At 65.1% G+C, this 21,923-nt stretch overlaps 4 protein-coding genes across 7 annotated transcripts in view; 1 reads left to right on the top strand and 3 right to left on the bottom strand.

Moving 5' to 3' along the window:
- Nucleotides 1-1,680: 1,680 nt before the first annotated feature.
- MAP1S (microtubule associated protein 1S) lies at nt 1,681-9,345 on the bottom strand. The gene is made up of 7 exons (XM_041480914.1): nt 9,183-9,345; nt 7,992-8,138; nt 7,383-7,465; nt 7,148-7,288; nt 3,196-6,349; nt 2,898-3,115; nt 1,681-2,247 (listed from the first exon to the last, which is right to left on the bottom strand). Exons 1-7 carry the CDS (start codon nt 9,343-9,345, stop codon nt 2,092-2,094), a joined length of 4,062 nt encoding a protein of 1,353 aa, XP_041336848.1. The 3' UTR covers nt 1,681-2,091.
- Nucleotides 9,346-9,448: 103 nt separating this feature from the next.
- Nucleotides 9,449-11,559, bottom strand: LOC121361739. 2 transcript variants are annotated; one of them, XM_041482732.1, is made up of 3 exons: nt 10,879-11,559; nt 9,873-9,938; nt 9,449-9,711 (listed from the first exon to the last, which is right to left on the bottom strand). In XM_041482732.1, the coding sequence occupies exons 1-3, from the start codon at nt 11,557-11,559 to the stop codon at nt 9,604-9,606; spliced, it is 855 nt and encodes a 284-aa protein (XP_041338666.1). In that variant the 3' UTR covers nt 9,449-9,603. The 2 variants fall into 2 exon arrangements, with proteins under 2 accessions (XP_041338666.1, XP_041338674.1); XM_041482740.1 differs by lacking the exon at nt 9,873-9,938.
- A 2,327-nt stretch (nt 11,560-13,886) lies between these two features.
- Nucleotides 13,887-15,687, top strand: GADD45B (growth arrest and DNA damage inducible beta). The gene is made up of 4 exons (XM_041482676.1): nt 13,887-14,078; nt 14,166-14,267; nt 14,494-14,707; nt 14,845-15,687. Exons 1-4 carry the CDS (start codon nt 14,041-14,043, stop codon nt 14,956-14,958), a joined length of 468 nt encoding a protein of 155 aa, XP_041338610.1. The 5' UTR covers nt 13,887-14,040; the 3' UTR covers nt 14,959-15,687.
- Nucleotides 15,688-18,999: 3,312 nt separating this feature from the next.
- The window catches only part of GNG7 (G protein subunit gamma 7), a 43,441-nt gene continuing 40,517 nt past the window's right edge, over nt 19,000-21,923 (bottom strand). For 2 of the 3 annotated variants that reach the window (XR_005956266.1, XR_005956263.1), the window contains one exon: nt 19,000-19,951. The gene's annotated coding sequence lies outside the window, so the exon portion shown is untranslated. The remainder of the gene's footprint in view (nt 19,952-21,923) is intronic. The other variant, XR_005956264.1, reaches the window with a different exon arrangement.

Raw genomic sequence — 21,923 nt, 5'->3', positions numbered from 1 at the left:
CCCTGCCCGTGCCCCCTGCGCCCCCCCAAAAACCGCTCCCGGCGCTGCTCCCGGTGCGGCGGCTCCCATCCGCGCCCCCCCCCCGCCACGACCCCCCGGTTGTCACCGCACCCGCGGTGCCCGGCTGTCCCCCCCCCGCCGCCGGTGCCAGCCGGTGCCTCGCACCCCGCTGAGCTCATGGCCCGGCTCCGGCTGTCACCGGCGCAGCTGCGGGAGCGTCCCCGCGGGCAGGGACCCGGCGGGGGGGCGGGGGACATTCCCGGCGGGGGCGACATTCCCGTATTCCCGTCGGGAATCTACCGAACGTCCCGCAGAGACGGGGGACGCGCCAGCCCCGCGGTGCCACCGGAGCCGGGACGGCGGGGACGTCACGCGGCGGGTTCGGTTACGCTGCCTTTTGTCCCGGCGACACCTGGCAGGTGCCACCGCGCCCGGGTGGCAGTGCCAGGCCCGGCCGGCGGCACCGCGGCAGCGCCGGTGGGCTCGGGGTCGGGGGGCTGGAGACCCCTCCCCAGCTGCAGCACGGCTCCGCCGGGGTCAGGGCGCTGTCACCACCGCGGGCGCTGTCACCTCCGCGGCCCCGCGGTGTCCCCGCGCGTGCTGGCAGCCACCAAGGGGGGGCAACGGCGGAGAAACCCCCGCTGGGACCCCTCCCCAGAACCCAAAGCCACTGGGACCAGTCACAGCAGAGTGGGGGGCTCAGAGGGGGCTGGGGGGGACAGGGACATCCCGGGGGGTCACACCTGGGCTCGAGGGGGCCGAACCCCCCTCCGAGCCCCCTCCCCAAAACACCCCCGCTGGAGCAAAGGGCTGGGAACGAGGCGATTTTGGGGAAGGGGAGGTTTGGGATTGGCTGGGGGAAATAAAAAAGCACCCAGGAGACAAAGATCCACGGGGAATGATCCTCTTTAATGCTCATTTTTCACACAATTGCCAAACGGGAACGTGGCGTGCAAGACGGGGAGCGTGTGCCGGTGGCCACGGGCAGGGGATGGGGGGGGGGTGGTCACAGCCACCCCACCCACCCCAAAAAACGCCCCCCACCAACCTCCAACCCTTCCAGCTGAGAAAAAAATGATATAAAGCACTAAAGGTGAAACATTCAGTGCCCCCTCCCCGAACACGTAGGACGATACAATCAAAGGTAAAAGCCCCCAGGGGCATTTATTTGGGGGGGGGGAGTAAAGATAAATAACCCCCCCTCAAAAAAAAAACATCAAAAAAAAAAAAAAGTTTGGTTTCTTCAGTTTTCCCGATTTTTTTCTTCTTTTTTTTTTTTCTTGTTTTATCTTAAAAAGTCATTACAAAAAAGAGCCATCGAGGAGCCTCCTACAAAAACGGGTTAGTGTTTGTCCCAGGGGGGAATTTTGGGGGGGGGTCATCACATTCTGTCCCCCCTCCCAACCCCACCCTGACCCCCCTTTGGTGCTCTCTGCTCATAAAACCCCTTAAAAATTGCACGTGACGTTTGGTTTGAACAGCTTTTGGCAGGGGCTGGATGTGGGGGGGCTGCTTTCCGCTCCTCCCCCCCGAAAAATGAGGGGCTGGGGGGTGCCTTTGTTCAGCCCCCACCCCAAAATTTTGGGGGGGAAGGGTTGGGGAGGGAACATCAGTGCAGCGAGCTGGGCAGGTCTCAGCCCGCCCACAGCAGCACCCCCCCAACTCCCTCAGGGACCCCCGAGGTTGTCCCAGCTTTGTGCCCCACCCCCCCCAAAAAAAAGTGACACCCAGCCCCTCCCCCAACACTCTGAGGGTTATTTGGGGAGGGGGGAATTGTGGCTCGTCCAGGGGAAAAAAAAACCAACAAAACACCAAAATTTACCCTGTTCCTTCAAGCTGCCCGTGGGGGACGGCTCAGCACCGCTGCTGGGCGGGGAGGGGGACACATCCTGCCACCCTGCCACCCCCCCCCCGTGTCCCCAGCTGGTCCCTTGTCCCCTCCCCGGGCTGGCAGCAGCGGGTGCAGAGCGTGGGCATGCGGGGACCCCCCCCCTGCTGTCCCCACCCGCCCCTCCGGGCTCACAGAGGGGTGGGGGGCTCGGGGAGGAGGGAGAGGAGGGCGGGGGGTGGCCCGGGGGCCGCGCCCCCCCCTCAGAACTCCACCTTGCAGGCGGGGAAGGTCTCGTCCTGCATGGCCACGGTGCTGTTGCTGCCCAGCACGGTGATGCCCAGCTCCTGCTGCCGCTCGTGCGTCTCCTGGTACCACTCGTGCATCACCAGCGAGTCGAAGGTGGGGATCAAGGTCACCTGAAGGGACGGCCACGTCACGCTGTCACCACCCCCAGTGCCGGGGAGGGGCACCCGGGACACTGTCACCCCTCAAATATTGGGAAGGGGCACCTGGGACACTTTGTCACCACCCAAATATTGGGAAGGGACCCCCCAGGACACTTTGTCACTCTCCAGATATTGGGAAGGGGCACCGAGGATGCTTTGTCACCCCCCCGCAGTACCAGGAGGAGCACCCAGGGCATTTTGTCACCTCCTCAGGCACTGGGAAGGGACCCCCAGGACACTTTGTCATCCCCCAGCAGTGGGAAGGACCCCCAGGACCCTTTGTCACCCACCAAATATCAGGCAGGGACCCCCAGGACACTTTGTCACCCCCCAGCAGTGGGATAAAACCCCGAGGACACTTTGTCACCCCCCAGCAGTGGGAAGGGACCCCAAGGACACTTTGTCACCCCCCAGCAGTGGGATAAGACTCCGATGACACTTTGTCACCCCCCAGCAGCAGAAAGGGACCCCCAGGACACTTTGTCACCCCCCAGCAGTGGGATAAAACCCCTAGGACATTTTGTCACCCCCCAGCAGTGGGATAAAACCCCGAGGACACCTCGTCACCCCCCAGCAGCACCACCCATCGCAGCCCTCCCCACGCCAGGCTGGGCACCCACCTGGATGTCGATGCCCCACTGGTGCTTGCCCGCCAGCAGGGCGTCGAGCAGCGGGCGCAGCACGCCCTCCTTCAGGTGGTCATCGCCGCTGACCACGTAGCACAGCGCGCGGATCCGCCGGAAGAACTCCTCGTCCACCGTGCGCGCGCTCCACGAGCCGGGCAGGTACGCCAGGTCCACGTACACGGGGGGTCCCTGGGGGGCCGCAGCCCTCGCGCCTGCCAGGACAAGGGGACGGCGGTCACGGCGCTCCCCAAAGCGCCACCCCGGAGTGCCACCCCTCGCCGCCCGCCCCTACCTGCCGGCGATGCTCGCCCGGCTCCGGTTGCCGGCCGGGCTGAGGCGCCGCGGGCGTTGCCGGGGGCTCCGCTGGACGGGCCCTTCTTGTCCCCAAGGGGCGGCCTGGCCTTGTCACCGGCGGCGCTGGCCGGGGGTCTGGCCTTGGTGGCCGAGGCGGGGACGCGGGGGGGCTCGGCCTTGGGGGCGGCGGGCGCCGAGCCCACGCGGGACGGGGTCCTCTTCACCCTGGTGCCCGGGGGCTCCTTCCTGCCGGGGGGCAGCGCCTCGGGGTCCACCATGCAGATTCCGGGCTGGGCAGGGAGGGGACACGGGTCCTTCAGGGGGGCTGGCAGCGGGTCGCACGCTCTGGCCACGCCGCGGGGCGGCCGCTCCGAGTCCTCGTCCGACTCCAGCCCGTCGGCCAGGATGGACGGGCAGTCCTCGGTGGCCGGGGGGACGTCGGAGTCGGACAGGGTGGGCAGCGACTCGCTGACCGACGTGGGGGGGGTCTCGCCCGGCCGGCCCCGGGGCGGCACCAGCTCCTGCGACGGGTCACTGTCCGACAGCTCCCGCGGGCTGGCGGCGGCCGAGGGCGACCGCTCGGACTTGGGGTGCTCGAACTCGCAGGGGGACACCAGGCACAGGTCCACGTCGTGGGGCGAGTCCGAGCGGCGGCCGGGCCGCGTCGCCGCGTCGCCGTCGGCCCAGGGCGGGTGGTGGCACGGCCGCAGCGGCAGCGACAGCCCTCCTTTGGTGGCCTCGGGCTCGGGCGCGTCCCCGGAGGCGCGGGATCGCCGCCCCTCCTCCGGGGGAGACTCGCTGACCGGCGGCAGCACCTGCTCGAAGGACACCGAGAGCGACTCGTCCACCTCGGTGGAGTGCGGGGAGCCCACCTCGGCCGGCAGCGAGGGCGTGGTGATGGTGGGGGACACGTCGGGGACGTCGTCCTTGAAGGGGCTGAGGGACAGGCACCCCGCCTGCTTGTCGGGCGCCGAGCCCTCCTTGCCCGCCGCGGCCGCCGGCCACGCGCCCTGCTGCCGGGCAGCGCCGGTGCCCGGCTCCTCGGCGCCGTCCTCCACCGGGGACTGGTGGAAGGGCGTGTGGCCGGCACTGGCCGGCCCCGAGCTGGCCGGGGACATCATCTCCAGGGTCTTCTCCTCGGAGCTGCCGCAGGGATCCTCGGCGCCCTCGGGGCCGTGGTTGAGCAGCCCGGTGGGCGTCAGGTCGAAGTTGACACTGCGGTCGCTCTTGGGGGTCTTGGCCATGGGGGACGGGGGGCACACGGCTCGCAGAGGGCTGCTCTCCAGGTGGCGCAGGCGCTGGGGGCTCTCGGGGTCTTCCAGGCCGTTCTCCAGGCAGGATGGGTCCCCCGGGACCCCCGGCCGCCGGTTCCCCCCGTTCTCCAGGGATAAAGGCTCCAGCTCGCTGTCGGCCGTGGCAATGCCTTCATCCGTGGATTCTTCCTTCCTCCTCCTCCCGCCCTGCTCGGACTCCGGCAGCATCTCCTCAGGGGAGGAGGATTTGGAGCCATCCGACATCCCTGGCTCCTTCCGGGTGGTTTTAGCCTTGGGTTTCTCTGGCTCCTTCTTCAGCGGGGACTTCTTGATGCTGCCGGCCTTGGCCAGGGGCTTGCGGCTCTCCGGGACCGGCGCCTTCCGGGCCGGGGCCTTGGCCGGAGCCTTGGCCTCTGCCTTGCCGTCCTTCGAGTCCTTCCGCAGCGTCTCGGCCTTCGCCTCCTTCTTCACCACCTTCACCTCCTTCTTGGCCTCCGCCTTGGCCTCGGCCCCCTCGTCCTTCTTCAGTGGCTTCTTCTCCTCCTTCTTGGCCATCAGCTCCTTCTTGGGTGCTGCTTTCTCCTTGTTGGGCTTCAGCTTCGCATCCCCCTTCGCCTTCTCAGCCGCCGAGTCTGGCTTGGCTCGGGCATCCTTGGCTTTCTCCTCTTCTGACCCCGTTCTGGCCGCGTCCCCCAGGGATTTTGGCTTCTCCTTGGTCCCAGCTTTCACCTCCTTCTTCTCCACCTTCGGAGCCTTCTCCTTCGGCGCCGGCGCCGCGGCCTCCACCAAGCTCAGCTTGGAGCCCGACTTGAGGCTCTCCTTGCTCTCCGCCCTCCTCTGCTTCAGCGGCTTCTCCGCCTGCGCCGTCCCCTTCAGGTCATTCTTGGTGACCACGGGGTGCTTGAGGAACTCCAGGTGCTTCACCTTCTCCAGCCCTTCCAGGATCCGCGCCTGGGGCGTGCAGCCGGGGAACAGCACCCGGATGATCTTCTCGGAGCGGCTGACGGGGTGCCACACCAGCAGCACGCACACCGACGTCAGGCACTGCAGCGGCAGCTCCTGCTCCTTGGGGAAGCCGTTCCCCGACCAGTGCTGCAGGAGGAACTCCAGCTCCTTGGTGCCCTTCACGGGGTTCAGCACGTACATGTCCAGCCGGCCCACCCCCATCTTCTGGAAGAGCACGGTGGGCTCGGCGCGGGGGCCGCTGTCGCGGGCCAGCAGGTTGGGCCGGATGCCCAACTTGTCCAGGTAGTGCAGGGTCAGCGCGGCCTCGTCGCAGCTCTTCAGCACCTTGGAGTCGCCCTCGATGTCCTTCAGCTTCTCGGAGGCGTTGAGGAAGACGACGCCCAGCTCGGGCGAGATGAGGTTCTTGGCCCAGTCGCCGTTGCCCTGGGAGCTCTGGGAAGGGTCCTCCTCCAGCTCGGCCAGCTTCCTCTGGAGCAGGCTGTTGATGCCAGGCAGGCTGTCCGTGCCCGCGTGCGTCACCAGGATGGAGTCGATGCGGTCCAGGTGCCGCACCAGCTTCCAGAAGGAGGATTTGGGGTTGGAGCCGCCGTTGACCAAGACGTTGAAGCCATTGACGGCGAAGAAAGCCGAGTCCCCTCTCCCGCCCGGGAAGATGTAGCAGCAGGGCTTGGAGAGCTTCAGGAATCCCACCATGGTGGGGGGCTCCAGCAGGTCGAAGGGGGACTGGGGCTCCAGAGACTCTGACAGGTACTCCATGAACTCCTCCAGCCCCTCCATCTCCGGCAGGACGCAGCCGGGGTTGTAGCGCAGCTCGATGAAGTCCTGCAGGTTGTGGTGCTCCAAGCCCGAGTCCCTCCACTCCCCGAAATCGGGGCAGCTGATGGTCAGCCTGGCCTTGGCCGAGGGGTCTGCAGAGCTCAGGATCTCGCCCACCTGCACAGAGGGGCAGCTTCAGGTGGGAGGGGGCACCGGCGTCATCCCCATCGCCCACCAGGATGGGGTGGGAGGTGTCCAGGGACACATTAAACCATTGGATTCACACCTGCTGCCTGCTTTTTGGGGGGATTTTGGGGTGCCAGCCCCCTGCTGCTGGGCAGGTCCTGGGGGGCAGGGGGGGCTTTCCCTGACCACCCACCCAGGCTGAGGCTGTGGCCCCCTAGGGCTGGCAGCTGAGGATCTGCCCCCTAAATTACCAGGATTTGCACCCCTAAATTCCCAGGAACTGCACCCCTAAATTCTCAGGATCTGCTCCTTTCCCTACCCCTCAACTCCCCAGAATCTTCCCCCAACACCCCTAGGATTTGCTCCCACAACTCCCAACATCTGCCCCCAAGATTTACTTTCCCAGATCCCCAGTGTCTACCTGACTAAATTCTCAAGATTTGTACTCCCCAAATCCCCAGGATCTGCCCCACAAAACTCCCAGCATCTATCCCCTAAATCCCCAGGACCTGCATCCCCTAACTCCCCAGGATCTGCCCCACAAAACTCCCAGCACCTACCCCCTAAATCCCCAGGATCTGCCCCACAAAACTCCCCTAAATCCCCAGGGTTTGCCCCTTTTCCTGGCACAGACCCCCAGGCTGTGCCCCACACCTTGCAGGGACCCCCCTGCGAAGAGAGAGCAGGACGTGCCACCATCCCTGAGGAGCTGCTCCTGGCTGGACGTGCTCAGGCAGCAGCTCTGACCCCAAAATCCCCCCTGTCCCCTCCCCTGTCCCCTCCCCTGACCTCCTTATCGGTGAAGATCTGGATGAAATCCCGCAGGGAGAAGCAGCCGGTCTGGAGCATCAGCTCCCCGGTGTCCTCCACGCAGGGCCCAGCAAACACCAGCAGCTTGTGCTGTGACACGTCCGTGATGAGGTTCCGCAGCTGGGGACAGAGATGGGGGGGGGGGACATCAGCACAGAGGGGACACCGTGGGGACAGAGGGGACACCGTGGGGACAGCCCCGGGGCCAGCTCACCTCGTCACACAGGGACTTGTCGGAAGGGTTGAGCAGCACCAGGGTCTCCAGCACATCCCCGCGGTGGTGGAGGGTCCTCTGACCTGTGGGGACAGAGAGGTGACACCCACACCCCCCCCAGATTGTCCCCATGGGGGTGGCACGGCCAGGAGCTGCCCGGTTTTCCGGCGGAAGAGGGACAGCACGGACACACAGGGCCAGGGACACATTTCCCGTGTCCTTCCTGCCCGGGGAAGGGAGGAACAGGTGGGGGAGACCCCCCCCAAACGCTCTGGGTGCTCCCAGGGTGGGTTTTGGGGTTCGTTTCCCCCTCTGAGCAGGGAAACACCCAGCAGGGAGCCAGCTGGGTGTGGGGGGCAAGGCACTGGAGCAGCCCCAGCTCCGTTTTTCCCATGGAAAATCCCATTTTTCCAGGCTGGAAAAGGAAGTGGCTCCTCACGTGGGGGATCACGGGGTTTGGATGGGGAGGGGGGGCACAAAGCCAGGCCTGTTCCCACAAAATCTGGGAGGAGTGAACGGGGAGGGGGCGTCCCTGATCCCAACCCCCACTCCCACCCCTCCCTGGCAGCTTTCCCCCTGCTTTTCCCCGGTTTTTATCCCGTTTTTTACCTTTGACAATGCTGGAGAAGGTGGCCGAGTGCCGGGACACGAAGAGCTTCAGCTGCTCGTCCAGGTTGCAGCAGGTGAGGTCGATGTCCCACGAGCGGATCCCTGCGGAGGAAAAAAACCCCAAAGAAAAATTTGGGATTTGGGGGGCTCAGAACCCAAACCCCACACGGTTCTGATTTGGGGGGCTCAGAACCCAAACCCCACACGGTTCTGATTTGGGGCTGACCCCATAAAATCCCCCCTAAAATCCCCCCCAAGGTGTTTTTGGGGTCCCTCCAAGCAACACCTGCCCGCCAGGTGAGCTCCTCGTGAGTCAGCCGATGCTCTGCCAAATCCCAAATCCCAAATCCCAACCCCCCGGGGCACGGAGCAGCTCTGCCAACACCTCCTCAAAGGTGCCAATTAAGGAATTAAAAAAGATTTGGAGCTACCTGTCAGCAGCACCGGCACAGGTGCAACACCTGAACAGCCCTTCGGGACTTCCCAGAAGGGATTTTTGGGAGTTTATTCCCAAAAAATTTTGGGTGGCTCCGGGTGCTGGCGGTAACGGCCAGAGGATGGGTGGGGGATGGTGTAAGCGGCCCGGGGTTGCACAAGGGTTTGGGGCCGTTTTTGGGGTGGTTTTGGTGAGGTTTGGGACACAGGGAGGGGACAATGGAGTGGGGAATGTCCCTGCCGTGATGGGTTTGGGAGCTGCTCCCGCTGGGGGGTCCTGAGACCCCTCCCCAAAATCCGGGCAGGGCTCAGGGAGGGGTGTGGGGGGTCTCTATAAAATTGTGGGGTCGATCCCGGGGATTTGGGGGCAGAGGGGGGGTTTGGATGGGGATGCGGGATCGTGGATGGGGATGCGGGATTTTGGGTGGGGAGCCAAGATTTTGATGAGAATGCGGGATTCTGGGTGGGGATTTGGAATTCTGGATGCGGGATTCTGGATGGAGATCCGGGATTCTGGGTGGGGAGCCAAGATTTTGGTGGGAATGCGGGATTCTGGATGGGGATTTGGAATTCCGGATGCGGGATTCTGGATGGAGGTGTGGGATCGTGGATGGGGATCCGGTATTCTGGATGGGACTGCTGGATTCTGGATGGGGATTTGGAATTCTGGATGCGGGATCCTGGATGGAGATCCGGGATTCTGAATGGGGATTTGGAATTCTGGATGGGGATGCAGCCGGGCCGGGCTGGATGAGCCCCCCCGCATCCCGCGGATCCTCCATCCATCATCCTCCAGCGGCTCGGGAATCTCCGGTGTCGCGACCACGGGAGGATCCAGGGCCCGCCCGTCCCCGCAGCGCTCCCATTCCCGCACCCCCTCTCCCACAGCGGCATGAGATTCCCACTCCCTGTCCCCCATTCCCGCCCCAACCTCGGATTCCCGACAGGGGAGGGGGACAGGATGGGACCCTCCCCCCCTCAGCACCTCAAAATCCCCCCAAAAATCAGGCGGCAGGCGCGGATCCAATGGTTTAATGCATCCCTGGACACCGCCAGGATCCGTGCGGGTCCATCCCGGTGCGGGGAGGGGGCTGGAGCCCGCGGCTCCCCCTCCCTGCCCCGCCCGAGCAGCTGGTGTCCCCCGGTGTCCTGCGGTGTCCCGCGGTGTCCCCGCTCCTCAGGAGCACTTGAGGATGAGGAGGTTGCAGGAGGAGCCGCGGGGGCAGCTGCAGAGCTTCCCGAAGCGCGCCCCGCGCCGCACCGCGCACGGCTCCCGGGGCTCGCACTGCGGGCGGCACCGTCAGCCCCGGGGCCGGACCCCCACCAAAGGGGGGGTTTGGGGGTCCCCCCGAACGCGGCCCCGTCAGCCCGGGGGCCGGACCCCCACCAAAGGGGGGGTTTGGGGGTCCCCCCGAACCGCCAGGGCCGCCCCCAGCCCCGCCGTACCCAGGGCACCCAGCTCAGCCTCTTCTCCAGCGCCGGCTCGTCCAGCAGCGCCCGGAGCGGCTCGGCCTGCCGCGGACAGCCAGGGGCGTTCCCGGGACACCGGGGACCCAGAGGGGCTCCCCAGTTCCCGGGACACCCCGCGAATCCAAAGGGGCACCCACCCCCAATTCCCGGGGCTCCAGAGGGGCTCCCCGATTCCCGGGACACTCCGAGAATCCAAAGGGGCACCCACCCCCAATTCCCGGGGCTCCAGAGGGGCTCCCCAATTCCCGGGACACCCCGAGAATCCAAAGGGGCACCCCCATTTCCCGGGGCTCCAGAGGGGCTCCCCCAATTCCCGGGGCTCCAGAGGGGCTGCCCAATTCCCGGGACACCCCGCGAATCCAGAGGGGCTCCCCCAGTTCCCGGGACACCCAGGGGCTCCGAATCCTTGTCACCCCCAATTCCCGGGGCACCCCCAATTCCTGGAACACCCCGGGGCTCCGAATCCATGTCACCCCCAATTCCCGGGGCATCCGGGGGCTGTGGATCCGTGTCACCCCCAATTCCCAGGACACCCCGGGACCCCGAATCGGTGTCACCCCGAGCCCCCCAGGCTCCTGTCCCATCCCCCTCCTGTTCCTGGCTCATCCCGGCCGGGAATCGGGGCTGGGGCAGCACCGGGGGTCGGGGGTCTGTCCTCAGGGTGCGGCCCCACGCCCCCCCCGCTCCCCCCCGCTTCCCCCCGCAGCTCAGCCGGAGCTCAGGATGGGCCAGGGAAGGAAAAAACAACCAAAACCCCCCAAAGCGGCGACCCCCGCGTGCTGCGGGATGTGCCCGGTGCCGCAACCCCCCGAGGGCCGGGCGGCAGCACAAAACCGGGGCAGGGGTCCCGGCTGCCCTCTCCCCAATTCCCCACGGCCTCCCCCCACCAAACCGGGCTGGGGGGAGCAGGAACACCCCGAAACGCCCCAAACCCGCGCGGGGGGCGCTGGGGACCCCCAGCCCCGCTCCCCCAGCCCCTCACCAGCTCCGGCTCCTCCCGGCCGTGCCCGGGCAGGCTCAGGGTGGGCTCCGCTGCCGGTTCGGGGGTCCCGAGCAGGATGAGGCCGGAGCCCAGCAGGCAGAGCAGGCAGAGCCGAGCGCTCTCCATGTTCCCGGTGCCGGCGGCGCCCCCGATGCTCCGGGATGTGCCGGGCTCGGTTTTATCCCCCACCCGGCCACCTCCGAACGCGCGGTGACGCACACGGGGCGCCTGTGTCCCCCCAAAATCCGGCACCGTCACCGGGTGCGGGGGGGACACGGCATCCCTGGGGACACCGGGGCCACCAGCCAGCGGCCAGGGACGGACGTCAGCACCGGGCCCAGGCAGGGACCCCCCGGTGACCCCCCCGGGCCGCAGCCGCTGCCAATTCCGTGAGCAAACAAACACCGGGCTCGGCCCGGCTGCTCCCGGAGCGGCCCGGACAGCGCAGAGGCGGGGGGACGCGGCGGGGCACGAACGGCGGCACCGGGAACGAACGGGGGGACAGACAGACAGACAGCCAAGGGGACAGACAGACAGACAGCCAAGGGGACAGACAGGGGACGGAAGGGGGGAAGGAAACGGGACAGACAAGGGGACGGACAGGGAACAAAAGGGACAGACAGGGAACAGCCGGGGGGACAGACAGAGAGACAGACGGGGGACACACAGAAGGACAGACATAGAATCCAGTCAGGGGGACAGAAGGGCGACGGACAGGGGACAGACAGAGGGACAGACAAGGAATACAGACAGAGGGACAGATAGGGAATACAGACAGGGGGACAGACAGAAGGACAGCCAGGGGACACAGGGGAGCTGTCGCTCTGCTGTCCCACAGCCCTTCCAGGCTCTCCAGCCCCCCAGCGGGCTCTCCGCTCCCGTTCCATCCCTGTCTGGTCCCTCCCTGTCCCACCACCCTCCGGTCCCCAGGGGGTCCCCAAAGCTCACAGGATCCCCCCAGACACCGCACCCGGGACGGGGCGGCACCGCCGGACACCGGCAGGACCGGAGCGCGGAGAGCCCCGACCGCCGCCGGGCCCGCTGCCCCCGGCCCGGTCCGGTCCCGGTCCGGTGGCTTCTAGACCCGGTCCGGTGGTCCCTGACCCTGCTCCAGCTCAGTTTCGGCTCCCCCCACCCGGTCTGGCCCCGGTTCGGTTACCCCCAGCCCAGGTCGGTGCCGGTTCGGTGACCCCCAGCCCGGCCCCATTCCAGCCCAGGTCCCGGTCCCGGTCCCGGTCCCGGTTTGGCGGCACCGCGCCCCGCCCACACGCCGAGGCTCCGCCCACCCATGAGCACAAAGCCCAGTGGGTAATGTAGTCTTCATTAATGGAGCGGGAAGGCTGGGCGCTCCAGGACTACACTTCCCAGAAAGCTTTGCGGCGGGGCATAGAGAGGGCGGCGACAGCGTCGCCTGCTGGCTCGGAGGACTCGGAGCGGGAGCGCGGCCGCGCTCGGACCCGGGGCGGGGGACACGGGGGCGCTCCGCGGGGACACCGAGAGGGGACAGGGGACAGCGGGGACACCGAGAGGGAACAGGGGACAGCGGGGACACGCACAGAGCGCCAGCACCGCCGTGGGCGGGGGCAGCGCGGGAAATACGGCTCAGGACGCGGCCGAGGGAAACTGAGGCACGGCGTGGGCACCTCCCGCGACCCCCCCCCGGGGGTTCACGGACCGGTCCGGCCCTGCAGCTGCGGGACCCGGGGCCAAGGTGAGGCCACCCCGGTGTGCCAGGGCCCGGGACAGCGGGAGCGCTCCCCGGTGCGTCCCCGGCAGGTGGCGGCCGCCGCCCGCGCAGCACCGAGCTCCCCGCGTGTCCCCGGTTCCCCCGGCTCTGAGCGCACCGACCCCTCCCGCCCCCGCCTGCACGTCCCGGTGCACGGACCGACCGCCCCCGCGGCCCGGTGCGTGAATTGCCGCCCCCCGGTGCAGCCCCCGCTCCACCGACAGACCCCCGGTGCAGCCCCCGGTGTACGGACCGTTCCGCCGCCCACGAAGCGACCCCCGCTGCCGCCCCCGGTGCACGGACCGACGGCACAGGGCAGCCGCCGGTGCACGGACCGACCCCCTGGTCAACGAGCAGCCCCCGGTGCACGGAGCGGCCCGCCGGTACAGCCCCCGCTCCACGCACAAAGCCCCCGGTGCAGCCGCCGACCCCCGGTGCAGCTCCGGTCCCACGGAGCGACCCCCGCCGTGCAGACCGCTGTGCACGAACCGGCTCCTGGAAAAGCCCCCGGTGTCAGGGGCCGACCCGTGCACCGACCGACCCCCGGAGAGACCCCCGGTGCACCGACCGACCCCCGGTGCACCGGCGGACCCCCGGAGCGACCCCCGGTGCAAGAGCAAACCCTCGGAGCAGTCCCCGGTCCCAGGGACCGACCGCTCTGTGCAGCCCCCTGTCCCACCGACGGACCCCCGGTGCACGGAGCGACCCCCGCTGTGCACGGAGGAACCCCCGTGCAGCCCCCGGTCCTACCGATCACCACCCGTGGCACCGACCGACCCCTGGTGCAAACCCCGGTGCACGCACCGACCCCCGGTGCAGCCCCTGGTGCACGGAGAGACCCCCGGTGCAGCCCACGGTCCCACACATCGACCCCTGGTGCACCGACCGACCCCCGGTGCAGCCCCCGGTGCAAGAAACGACCCCCGGTGCAGCCCCCGGTCCACGGTGCGACCTCCGGTGCAGCCTCCGGTGCACCGACCGACCTCCGGAGCAAGAACCGACCCCCGGAGCGGGTCCGGGTCCCACGGACCGACCCCGGTGCCCCCCGGTCCCGCCGGTCCCACGCCCGTCCCGCGGGGGGGGCGCAGTTTCAGGGCGGGGGTTTCCCCCGCGCTCCCCCCCCCGCGTTTCACCCCCACGTGGGCCCCGCCGGCGGCGCCCAATCAGCGCCGCGCTCGTGGGCGGCTCCTCGCGGCGCCAGCCAATGGACGAGGCGGGGGCGCCACGCGAGGCCACGCCCCGCAACGGGAGGCTATAAAAGGCGGCGCAGGGCGCGGCTGGCGTTCAGAGCGATCGTGCTGGAGCGGCGGCGGGAGCGGAGCGGGACCGGGGATCGCGATAGCGCCGCGATAGCTCCGCGATATCCCCGCGGTAGCCGCGCTCGGGATTATTGCTCTTGGAGTTTGCCTTCTTCTCCTGCGGATTACAATTGCACCATGACCCTGGAGGAGCTGGTGCCTTGCGATAGCAGCAAGTAAGTGGCGGGCGGCTCGGGGCGTTGGGCGGGGGTTCTGCGCTTGTCGCCGTCGCCGCTCACCGGCTCTGCCGTTCCTCCCGACAGGATGCAGGCGGTGAGCGAGGCGGTGGAGCGGGTGCTGGTGGCGGCGCAGCGGCAGGACCGCCTCACCGTGGGGGTCTACGAGTCGGCCAAGCTGATGAATGTGTGAGTATCGCGACAGGGCTCTGTCGGGGGGTCTGTCGCCGGGGGAGGTCTGGCTGGCGTGGCGCGGTTCATCCCGGCTCTCTTAGCGCAGAGCTGGAGCGTTTTACGGGGTGGTAAATTTGGTGGGGGTCTGTCGCCCATTCTTAATGCGACAGGGAGGTGACACGGGGGGGGTGACACCATCCCGCGCTGTCCCGGTCGCCCCTAACCCTCCTCGCCCCCGCAGGGACCCCGACAGCGTGGTGCTGTGCGTGCTGGCCACCGACGAGGAGGACGAAGGCGACATCGCCCTGCAGATCCACTTCACGCTCATCCAGGCGTTCTGCTGCGACAACGACATCCACATCCTGCGCGTGTCGGGCATGCAGCGCCTCGCCGCCATCCTGGGCGAGCCCGAGGCGGACTCCGAGCCCCGCGACCTGCACTGCCTGCTGGTCACGGTGAGCACGGCGGTGACGCGCCGCTGGCCCCGTGATTCCGCCGGGCGCCGCGCCAGGGGCCGGGGAGGGTGACGGGGCGGCTCGGGGACACGTGTCGGGGCGCTGGTGGCACTAACCTCGTGTTCCTGCTCCCCCAGAATTCGCACACGGACGCGTGGAAGAGTCAGGGCTTGGCGGAGGTGGCGAGTTACTGCGCCGAGAGTCGCGACAGGAACCAGTGGGTGCCGTTCGTGTGTCTGCAGGAGCGCTGAGCCCCTCCCGGCCCCTGCCCGGCCTGGACTACGAGGATTGGAAACCTTAAAAAAAAACAAAAACCAAAACAAAACAACCCAACAAAAAAACAGCAGGGGGAAAAAAAAGAAAAAAAAAAGGAGGAGAAACAGCCAGTTCTAACCCACAACGCCCAAAACCCACCGATTTTATTTTTCTTTTGAACCGGAGAGGAGGAAGGGGGAGCGCGGCTGCTGCGGTGGGAATGGAGGGGGACGCTGGCCGGAGCCCGGCGGGGGACACTGGATGGACGCTGGCCGCAGCCCGGGTGGACACTGGACACTGGCCGGAGCCCGGGTGGACGCTGGACACTGGCCGGAGCCCGGGTGGACGCTGGACGCTGGCCGGAGCCCGGGTGGACGCTGGCCGGAGCCGCCGGCCGAGGAGCTGTGCTGGAGCGTGGACCGGAGCCGGGGAGCCCCGGGCGGGCGCTGCGGAGCGCGGGGAGTGACCCCGGAGCTGGAAACTGTCGCGATTTTTGGCAGCTGGGACCCGATGGAGGCGAGGATTGCAGAGGGCTGGATTTTTAATTTTTTTTTTTTTATGCAAAAAACTGCTTTTTTCAAGGAATTATGGACGTCTGCACGGATGGACCTGCACCCCCCGGGTGCTGCTTTTGCACTTGGAGACCCTGAGCAGAACCTTTTCCAGAGTTTATTCTTCTACCGAGCGAGGAACTGAATTTATTTGCAATAAAATGTCTGACGTTACTGGTGTTTGCTCTTCCCTGTGCTCTGCTGGAGCCGTTCCCAAGGGAGCGGGAGTGGAATCGGCGCTTCCTGGGTGGGTTTTTGGGGTGGGCTCCACCTCCCCTGGGGGGCCTTTTATAGGGCTGGGGGTTCCCACCCGTGTGTGGCCTCGCTGCTGCGGCTGGAGGAGAAATTCCCACCCCACCCTTCTCTGAAAAAGGGTTTTTCCAAGGAAAACACCCACGAGGTGCGCTGAGCTCCGTGGGAAACTGAGGCACGGCCGCCCCCCGGGCTCGGGGCTGGAGCTTCCCCCACCCGCGCAGAAACCGCGGCCGTGGGAACCGGGGCTGCCCGCGGGGGTGGGGGAGCCCCGCGCCCCCATCCCCTCCCCCGGCCGCGGGGGGAGGAATTCCCTCCGTCCTCCCGGGGTGGGGACAAGGACAAGCCCGGTGGGGTCCCCCCTTTGTGGGCACCGGGGGCTCCCCGGGATCCCTCCCGGAGGCGGAACCCGCGGGGGGGGGGGGGTCGGGGAGCGGCTCCGGTGCATCCCGAGCTCACCGGAGCTCGCCGTGTCCCCGTCACACGCGCGGTGTCGCACAGGGTGGCCCCGGCAGGGAGCCAGGCCCGTCCTGCCCGGCTGGGACACGGCGTGCGGCTGGGCAGGGACACCGCGAGCCCCGGCTGGGGACACGGTGGCCATCCCAGAGTGTCGCGTGCCTTGGGGACGTGCCCTGTGCCCTCCTTTGGGGTTTTGATTGCGGGGGAAACTGAGGCACGGGCGCGTGTGACAGTCCCGGCAGCGTGTCCTGGCGGTCCCAAGGGACAAGGTGGTGACAACACCCTCTGGGTGGCCCAAAATGCGACTGTCCCAGTCCCCCCAGCTGTGGGGTCTCAGCTCGGGGTGGGGGGGTCTCGCTGTCTCCCGGGATCCCCCGGGAAGATCCCGAAGGGAAAGGCCCGGGGGCGGCTCAGGCCGCCCGAGCTCGTTTCACTGATGAGGCGGCGGGGTCACGAGGCCATTCCTGTCGCCGCTGTCACCGCGGCTGTGCCACTCGTGTGACCGGTGTGTCAGGCCGCGGCTGTGTCACGGGGGTGGGAGGGGTGAAAGCCCCCCCCAGACCCCCCAAAATCCCCCCCTTAGGTAATTAATAATTAATTAGGAGGTCGCAGCCAGCCTAGGGGTGCAGGATGGGTGTTGGACCCCCCTCCCCAAAAAGCTGTCACGGGGGGAGGCGGTGACACGCGGGGGGGGGCAGGTGCCACCCCGAATGTCCCCGCGGGGGTGACACCGCAGCCGCCGTGTCACCGCCAGGGGGGTGGCAGGTCCCGGGGGGGTGACACGGGGGGGGCACCGAGCCCTTTCCTGGCTCTGGGGCGGCCGCAGCCAGACAGGGCAGGGCCGGAGCCGCGCCGGAGCCGCTGATTTATGAGTCTGGCCTGGGTGGCTCCGGTGGCTCCGGCGGCTCCTGGCCCCGGGCTCCGTCTCCACCCTGCGAGCGACATCGGGGACAAAAAACCGGGGGGGGGCACCGCCCACCCACCCAACCCCCCCTTCCCGGGCGGCTCGGCCCATCCCGACATCCCCAAGCTCTGGAAACCGGGGGAAACTGAGGCACGGAGCTGTCTCTCCTCCCCTCCCCCGCCGGTGACGCCCGCAGCGGGCACTCCGCCCGTGATGTCACCGTGGCGGCCCCGTTGCGTCACGGGTGTCCCCGTGCCACCCGCGTGGGGACACGGTGGGATCCTCCACGCGGTCAGGGGGGTCCCCGGGAGCGGGGGATGACCCCGAGGGGGGCCCCCGCTGCTGTCCCCGCCCCGGTGGCACCGGAGGGACCCGCGGCTGTCCCCGGGCCACCCGGTGGCCGCGGCTCCGAGGGCAAGGAGTTAATTAGGGCAGCGGGGAGTTAATTAGAGCGGCAGCCGGGCTATAAATAGCCCGGCGGAGGAGGGAAGGTTATTTTTAGCCGCTCCCAGCCCGGTGCCACCCGGCCGGTGTCGCTTGGCGCTGGCACCGCCACCCGCTGGCAGCGAATTCCCGGCCGAGGAGCCGCTCCCGGTGTCCAGAAGGGAACGGGGGGAGTTCGGGATTCTGCGGCAGGACGGTGACACGGGACCTGCTGCCATCCCACTTTGTGTCCCTGTCCCTGTCCCCCCGCCCGTGCCGCGTTTTTGGAGCAGACACGGAAAAAAAATCCCAACAATTCCCGGCCCGCGGCTGCAGCGGGAGCGGCGCATTCCAAGGGCTCCTCCCGGCCTGGATCCCGCTGATTTTCCAGAGGGAAGCTGGGACGGGATCGCTTTTCCTGGAAAAAGGAAGGAATGCAGCGCTGGGTTTGGTTTTCCCCGTGGGATGGGGCGGCTCCGGAGATTCCCGGGAAAAAGGAGATTCCCAAGAGCCAGCAGGGATGGGGAGAACAGGGGTGGGAAAAGGGAATTCCTGAGAGCTGGGGGATTCCCAGGGGTGATTTCTGAGGAGCTGAGATCCTCGAGGGGCTGCAGTTCCCGGGATCAGCATTCCCGATCCCACCTGAGCATCCAGGGGCTGGGAAAGGGGAATCCCCAGGGTGGATTTCTGAGGAGCTGAGATCCTTTAGGGGCTGCAATTCCTGGGAATCGGCATTCCCGATCCCGATGGGAGCTCCAGGGGGTGGGAAAAGGGAATTCCTGAGAGTCAAGGGATTCCCAAGGAGGAGCTGAGATCCTCGAGGGGCTGCAATTCCCTGGAATCAGCATTCCCGATCCCATTTGAGCATCCAGGGGCTGGGAAAGGGGAATCCTCAGGGTGGATTTCTGAGGAGCTGAGATTCTCGAGGGGCTGCAATTCCCGGGATCAGCATTCCTGATCCCACCTGAACATCCAGGGGGTGAGAAAAGGCAATTCTTGAGAGCTGGGGGATTCCCAAGGGGGGATTCTGAGGAGCGGAGATCCTCGAGGAGCTGCAATTCCCAGGGATCAACATTCCCGATCCCATTTGAGCATCCAGGGGCTGGGAAAGGGGAATCCTCAGGGTGGATTTCTGAGGAGCTGAGATTCTCGAGGGGCTGCAATTCCCGGGATCAGCATTCCTGATCCCACCTGAACATCCAGGGGGTGAGAAAAGGCAATTCTTGAGAGCTGGGGGATTCCCAAGGAGGAGCTGAGATCCTCGAGGAGCTGCAATTCCCAGGAATCAGCATTCCCGATCCCACCTGAGCATCCAGGAGCTGGGAAAAGGGGAATGCAAGGGTGGAAAAGGGCACAGGGGATTCCCGAGGGGTTGGGCTGCCAGAGGGAGGATCCGGAATTCCCGATGCCCTCAGCTCAGCACAGGCAGGCAGAGGAAATTGGCAAAATGCAAAGTGAGCCTTTTTTATTGTGTTATCCATTCACCGGGGAACAACGATTCCACGAAATATTAAACACGGTGCGAGGAGGGGTCGGGGCTATGGCACACGAGAAAGGGGAAAAATCAACAAAACAAACCCAAAAAAAAAAAAAAAAAAGTAAAAACCAAACCGGGAATTGCAGACGGATGAGGAGCCTACGGCACAGACACCGAGCACTTCCTAAGGACAGTCCGGAAAAAACCTGGATTGGAGTTTGGCAACGAGATCAGAGTTTGGCAAATAAGAATAATAATAATAATTAATGATCATTTGAATGATAGACCAGAGAGAAGGAGAAAACGAGGAGCGCCAAGGATCCCACGAGGGCTCGGAGTAAATGAATTATTGGGATTTTGTTAAATAAAGGTGGATTTTTAAGGACTTTAGGGGGGGGAAAAAATAAAAAGGGGTCATTTGGGAGAGCCAGAGGCTCCGGGGTGTCCCGGCTCCTTCCCCCGAGACAGGGAGGGGAGGGCGAGGCAAAGGCAGGAAAACTGGAACAGGAGCAATGTTTCCCTGGCCCTTTTATTCCCAGATTTCTATTTTTGGCACTGGCTTCACCACATCCCATAAAGAAAGGCCGGAGAGATCTGGGCATGTGGTTAAATCCCAAAAAAAAAGGCTTTTGTGGAGCTGGGCTGCAGCTCCTTCTGCTCCCCCTTCCAGCACTTAGAAAGTTCTGAAAAGTCTTTTTTTGTGTTTTTTCCCCCTCCTTTTTCCCCTTTTTTTTTTTTTTTTTTTTTTTTTTTCCTCCTTTTTCCTTTTTTTTTTTTTTTTTTTTTTTTTTTTTTTTAAATAAACTTATTTGGCAAATGCACTAAACAAAGTACAAGCAACTACTGGGAATCTGCACTTCTATTTCTGCCATACAAAAACACCCACAGCATGAGCACGGATTTACTCCGACACGGAGAAAATTCTGGGAATGGAAAAAAAAAAAAAAAAAGGGGAAAAAAAAAAGAAAAAAAAAAAAAAGAAAAGAAAAATTAAGGATTTTTTTTCCCAACAAAAACGAGTCACCCATGGAGACACCAGCAGCTCCCACCCCCAGCTCCCTGTGGGACCCCCGGTATCCAGGGATCCCATGGGAGATGCTCCATGGCCTTTCTCCCAGCTCCCTGCCCCTTCTCCTGGCTCCTTTTCCCTTCTCCCTGTCCCTTTTCCCAGCCCCTTTTCCCTTTTCCCAACCCCTTTTCCCTTCTCCCTGACCCTTTTCCTTCTCCTGGCTCCTTTTCACTTTTCCCAGCTATTTTCCTTTCTCCCACCCCTTCTCCCAAACCCTTTTCCCTTCTCCCAACTCCTTTTTCCCTTTTCCAAACCTCTTTTCCCGGCTCCTTTTTCCTTCTCCCAACCCCTTTTCCCTTCTCCCATCTCTTTTCCCTTCTCCTAACCTCTTTTCCCTTTCCCCAACCCCTTTTCCCAACTCCTTGCCCCTTTTCCTGGCTCCTTTTCCCATCTCCCATCCCTCTTCCCTTCTCCCATCCCTTTTCCCAACCCCTTTTCCCTGCTCCTTTTCCCCTTTTCCCTTCTCCCGGCTCCAGCATGCCTTTGGCTGGGGCAGGACCCCGGGATGGGGGAGGCAGAGCGACCCCAAAGCGTCTGACCCAGCATCCCTTGGGATTCACATCCCACGGGATTCTCCCGGGATGGGGGGGTTGGAGCCCCTGAGGAGGAGGAGGAGGAGGAAGAGGAAGAATTCCCGGCTCCAGCCCCGGCTCCAAGGATAGCACCAAGCTCTGGTCTCGAACACAGAGGAAGAATCAGATCTGGAGTAGAAAAATAAGGCTGGAACTGTCCGAGAGATTAAGGACAAGAGGGAATTCCCTCCTGGAGAAGGAATCCCGGGCTGGACTCGGGAGTGGCCGCGTGATTCCCGGCGGGCGGAGCTTGGAGCGGGATGGGATTTGGGATTTGGGATCAAACTCTCCAGAAAAGGCTTTGCTGGGGCAGAGGGACAGCCAGGGAAATTCCTGGGAAATGATCCCGTTTTCCCTGCTCTGCTCTCCCCCAAGGGATGGGGGGACATTCCCGAGCCCTGGAATCCCGGGACACAGCGGGGAGCATTCCCAGGAAAAGCCGCACAGCTTTAGTGTTAAAAACGTGGCATTTCCCCGACTTCGTTGCAAAGGCAAATGACGGCGGACTGAAAACAAGGAACAGCGACATTCCTGCAGCCGAGGAGGGGACACGGGGCGGCCCCCTGGGAATTCCATCCCCCTCTGGAAAAGGGCTGGAGCAGCTCCCGGTGCCCAGCAGCACCAGTGACCCCGCCCAGCAGCACCAGTTTGGGCCGCGGGGATTTACTGGGAATCCAAGGAATCGCAAATCTTTTCCCATGGGAATTGCTCTCTGTCCCGTTAAGGGGTCCCTGACATTCCTAAGCCAATCCAAAGCTTTGGAGGGAATGGGGAAACTCCCAGGATTTCACATGAGGTGTGGCTGGCTTGTTTTTATCCCTTCTCTTCCCAAAAACCTGTGCTCGGGATAACCAGGAATGGCCTCTCCCTACGGTGGTCTTGGGAAATCTTTCCCAGCCTCGTGGATTCTGGGATTCTGGGAATGTCTCCCAGGAGCTGCTGAGCCCCAGGACGGGCCCTGGGGACATGGATTGGGCTCGGACACTGCACCTGAATCCCGGGATCTGTCCCTTCCCCACAGATCCAGTGGCCACTCCACGGAATTCCTGCAGCTTTCCTGAGCATCCACCCAAGGGCTCCATGGAAGCATCTCCTGTTCCCCTTTCCCTGCTCCCCTTTTCCAGATCCCCCTTTCCCTGCTGCTCTTTCCCTGATCCCCTTTTTCCTGCTCCCCTTTCCCTGCTCCCTTTCCCTGCTCCCCTTTTCCTGTTCCCCTTTCCCTGCTCCCTTTCCCTGCTCCCCTTTTCCTGTTCC

This window comes from Pyrgilauda ruficollis, unplaced genomic scaffold (genome assembly GCF_017590135.1).
Source record: "Pyrgilauda ruficollis isolate IOZ18807 unplaced genomic scaffold, ASM1759013v1 scaffold115, whole genome shotgun sequence".
Taxonomy (NCBI): domain Eukaryota; kingdom Metazoa; phylum Chordata; class Aves; order Passeriformes; family Passeridae; genus Pyrgilauda; species Pyrgilauda ruficollis.
The sequence above is the reverse complement of the archived record's forward strand: the minus strand, read 5'-3'. Positions and strand labels throughout refer to the sequence as shown.

Excerpts from the sequence above, each read along its gene's own strand:
- MAP1S (XM_041480914.1), bottom strand. The coding sequence starts at position 9,345 with ATGGGGGACAGGGAGTGGGAATCTCATGCCGCTGTGGGAGAGGGGGTG. Across the intron at positions 7,289-7,382 it reads ACAAGTCCCTGTGTGACGAG|CTGCGGAACCTCATCACGGA; the intron begins GTGAGCTGGCCC and ends CTCTGTCCCCAG. Across the intron at positions 3,116-3,195 it reads CGGGCGAGCATCGCCGGCAG|GCGCGAGGGCTGCGGCCCCC; the intron begins GTAGGGGCGGGC and ends TTGTCCTGGCAG.
- LOC121361739 (XM_041482732.1), bottom strand. The coding sequence starts at position 11,559 with ATGTCTGTCCTTCTGTGTGTCCCCCGTCTGTCTCTCTGTCTGTCCCCC. Across the intron at positions 9,939-10,878 it reads GCCGGGAGGAGCCGGAGCTG|GCCGAGCCGCTCCGGGCGCT; the intron begins GTGAGGGGCTGG and ends TGTCCGCGGCAG. Across the intron at positions 9,712-9,872 it reads GGCTGAGCTGGGTGCCCTGG|TGCGAGCCCCGGGAGCCGTG; the intron begins GTACGGCGGGGC and ends TGCCGCCCGCAG.
- GADD45B (XM_041482676.1), top strand. The coding sequence starts at position 14,041 with ATGACCCTGGAGGAGCTGGTGCCTTGCGATAGCAGCAA. Across the intron at positions 14,079-14,165 it reads GTGCCTTGCGATAGCAGCAA|GATGCAGGCGGTGAGCGAGG; the intron begins GTAAGTGGCGGG and ends TCCTCCCGACAG. Across the intron at positions 14,268-14,493 it reads TCGGCCAAGCTGATGAATGT|GGACCCCGACAGCGTGGTGC; the intron begins GTGAGTATCGCG and ends TCGCCCCCGCAG.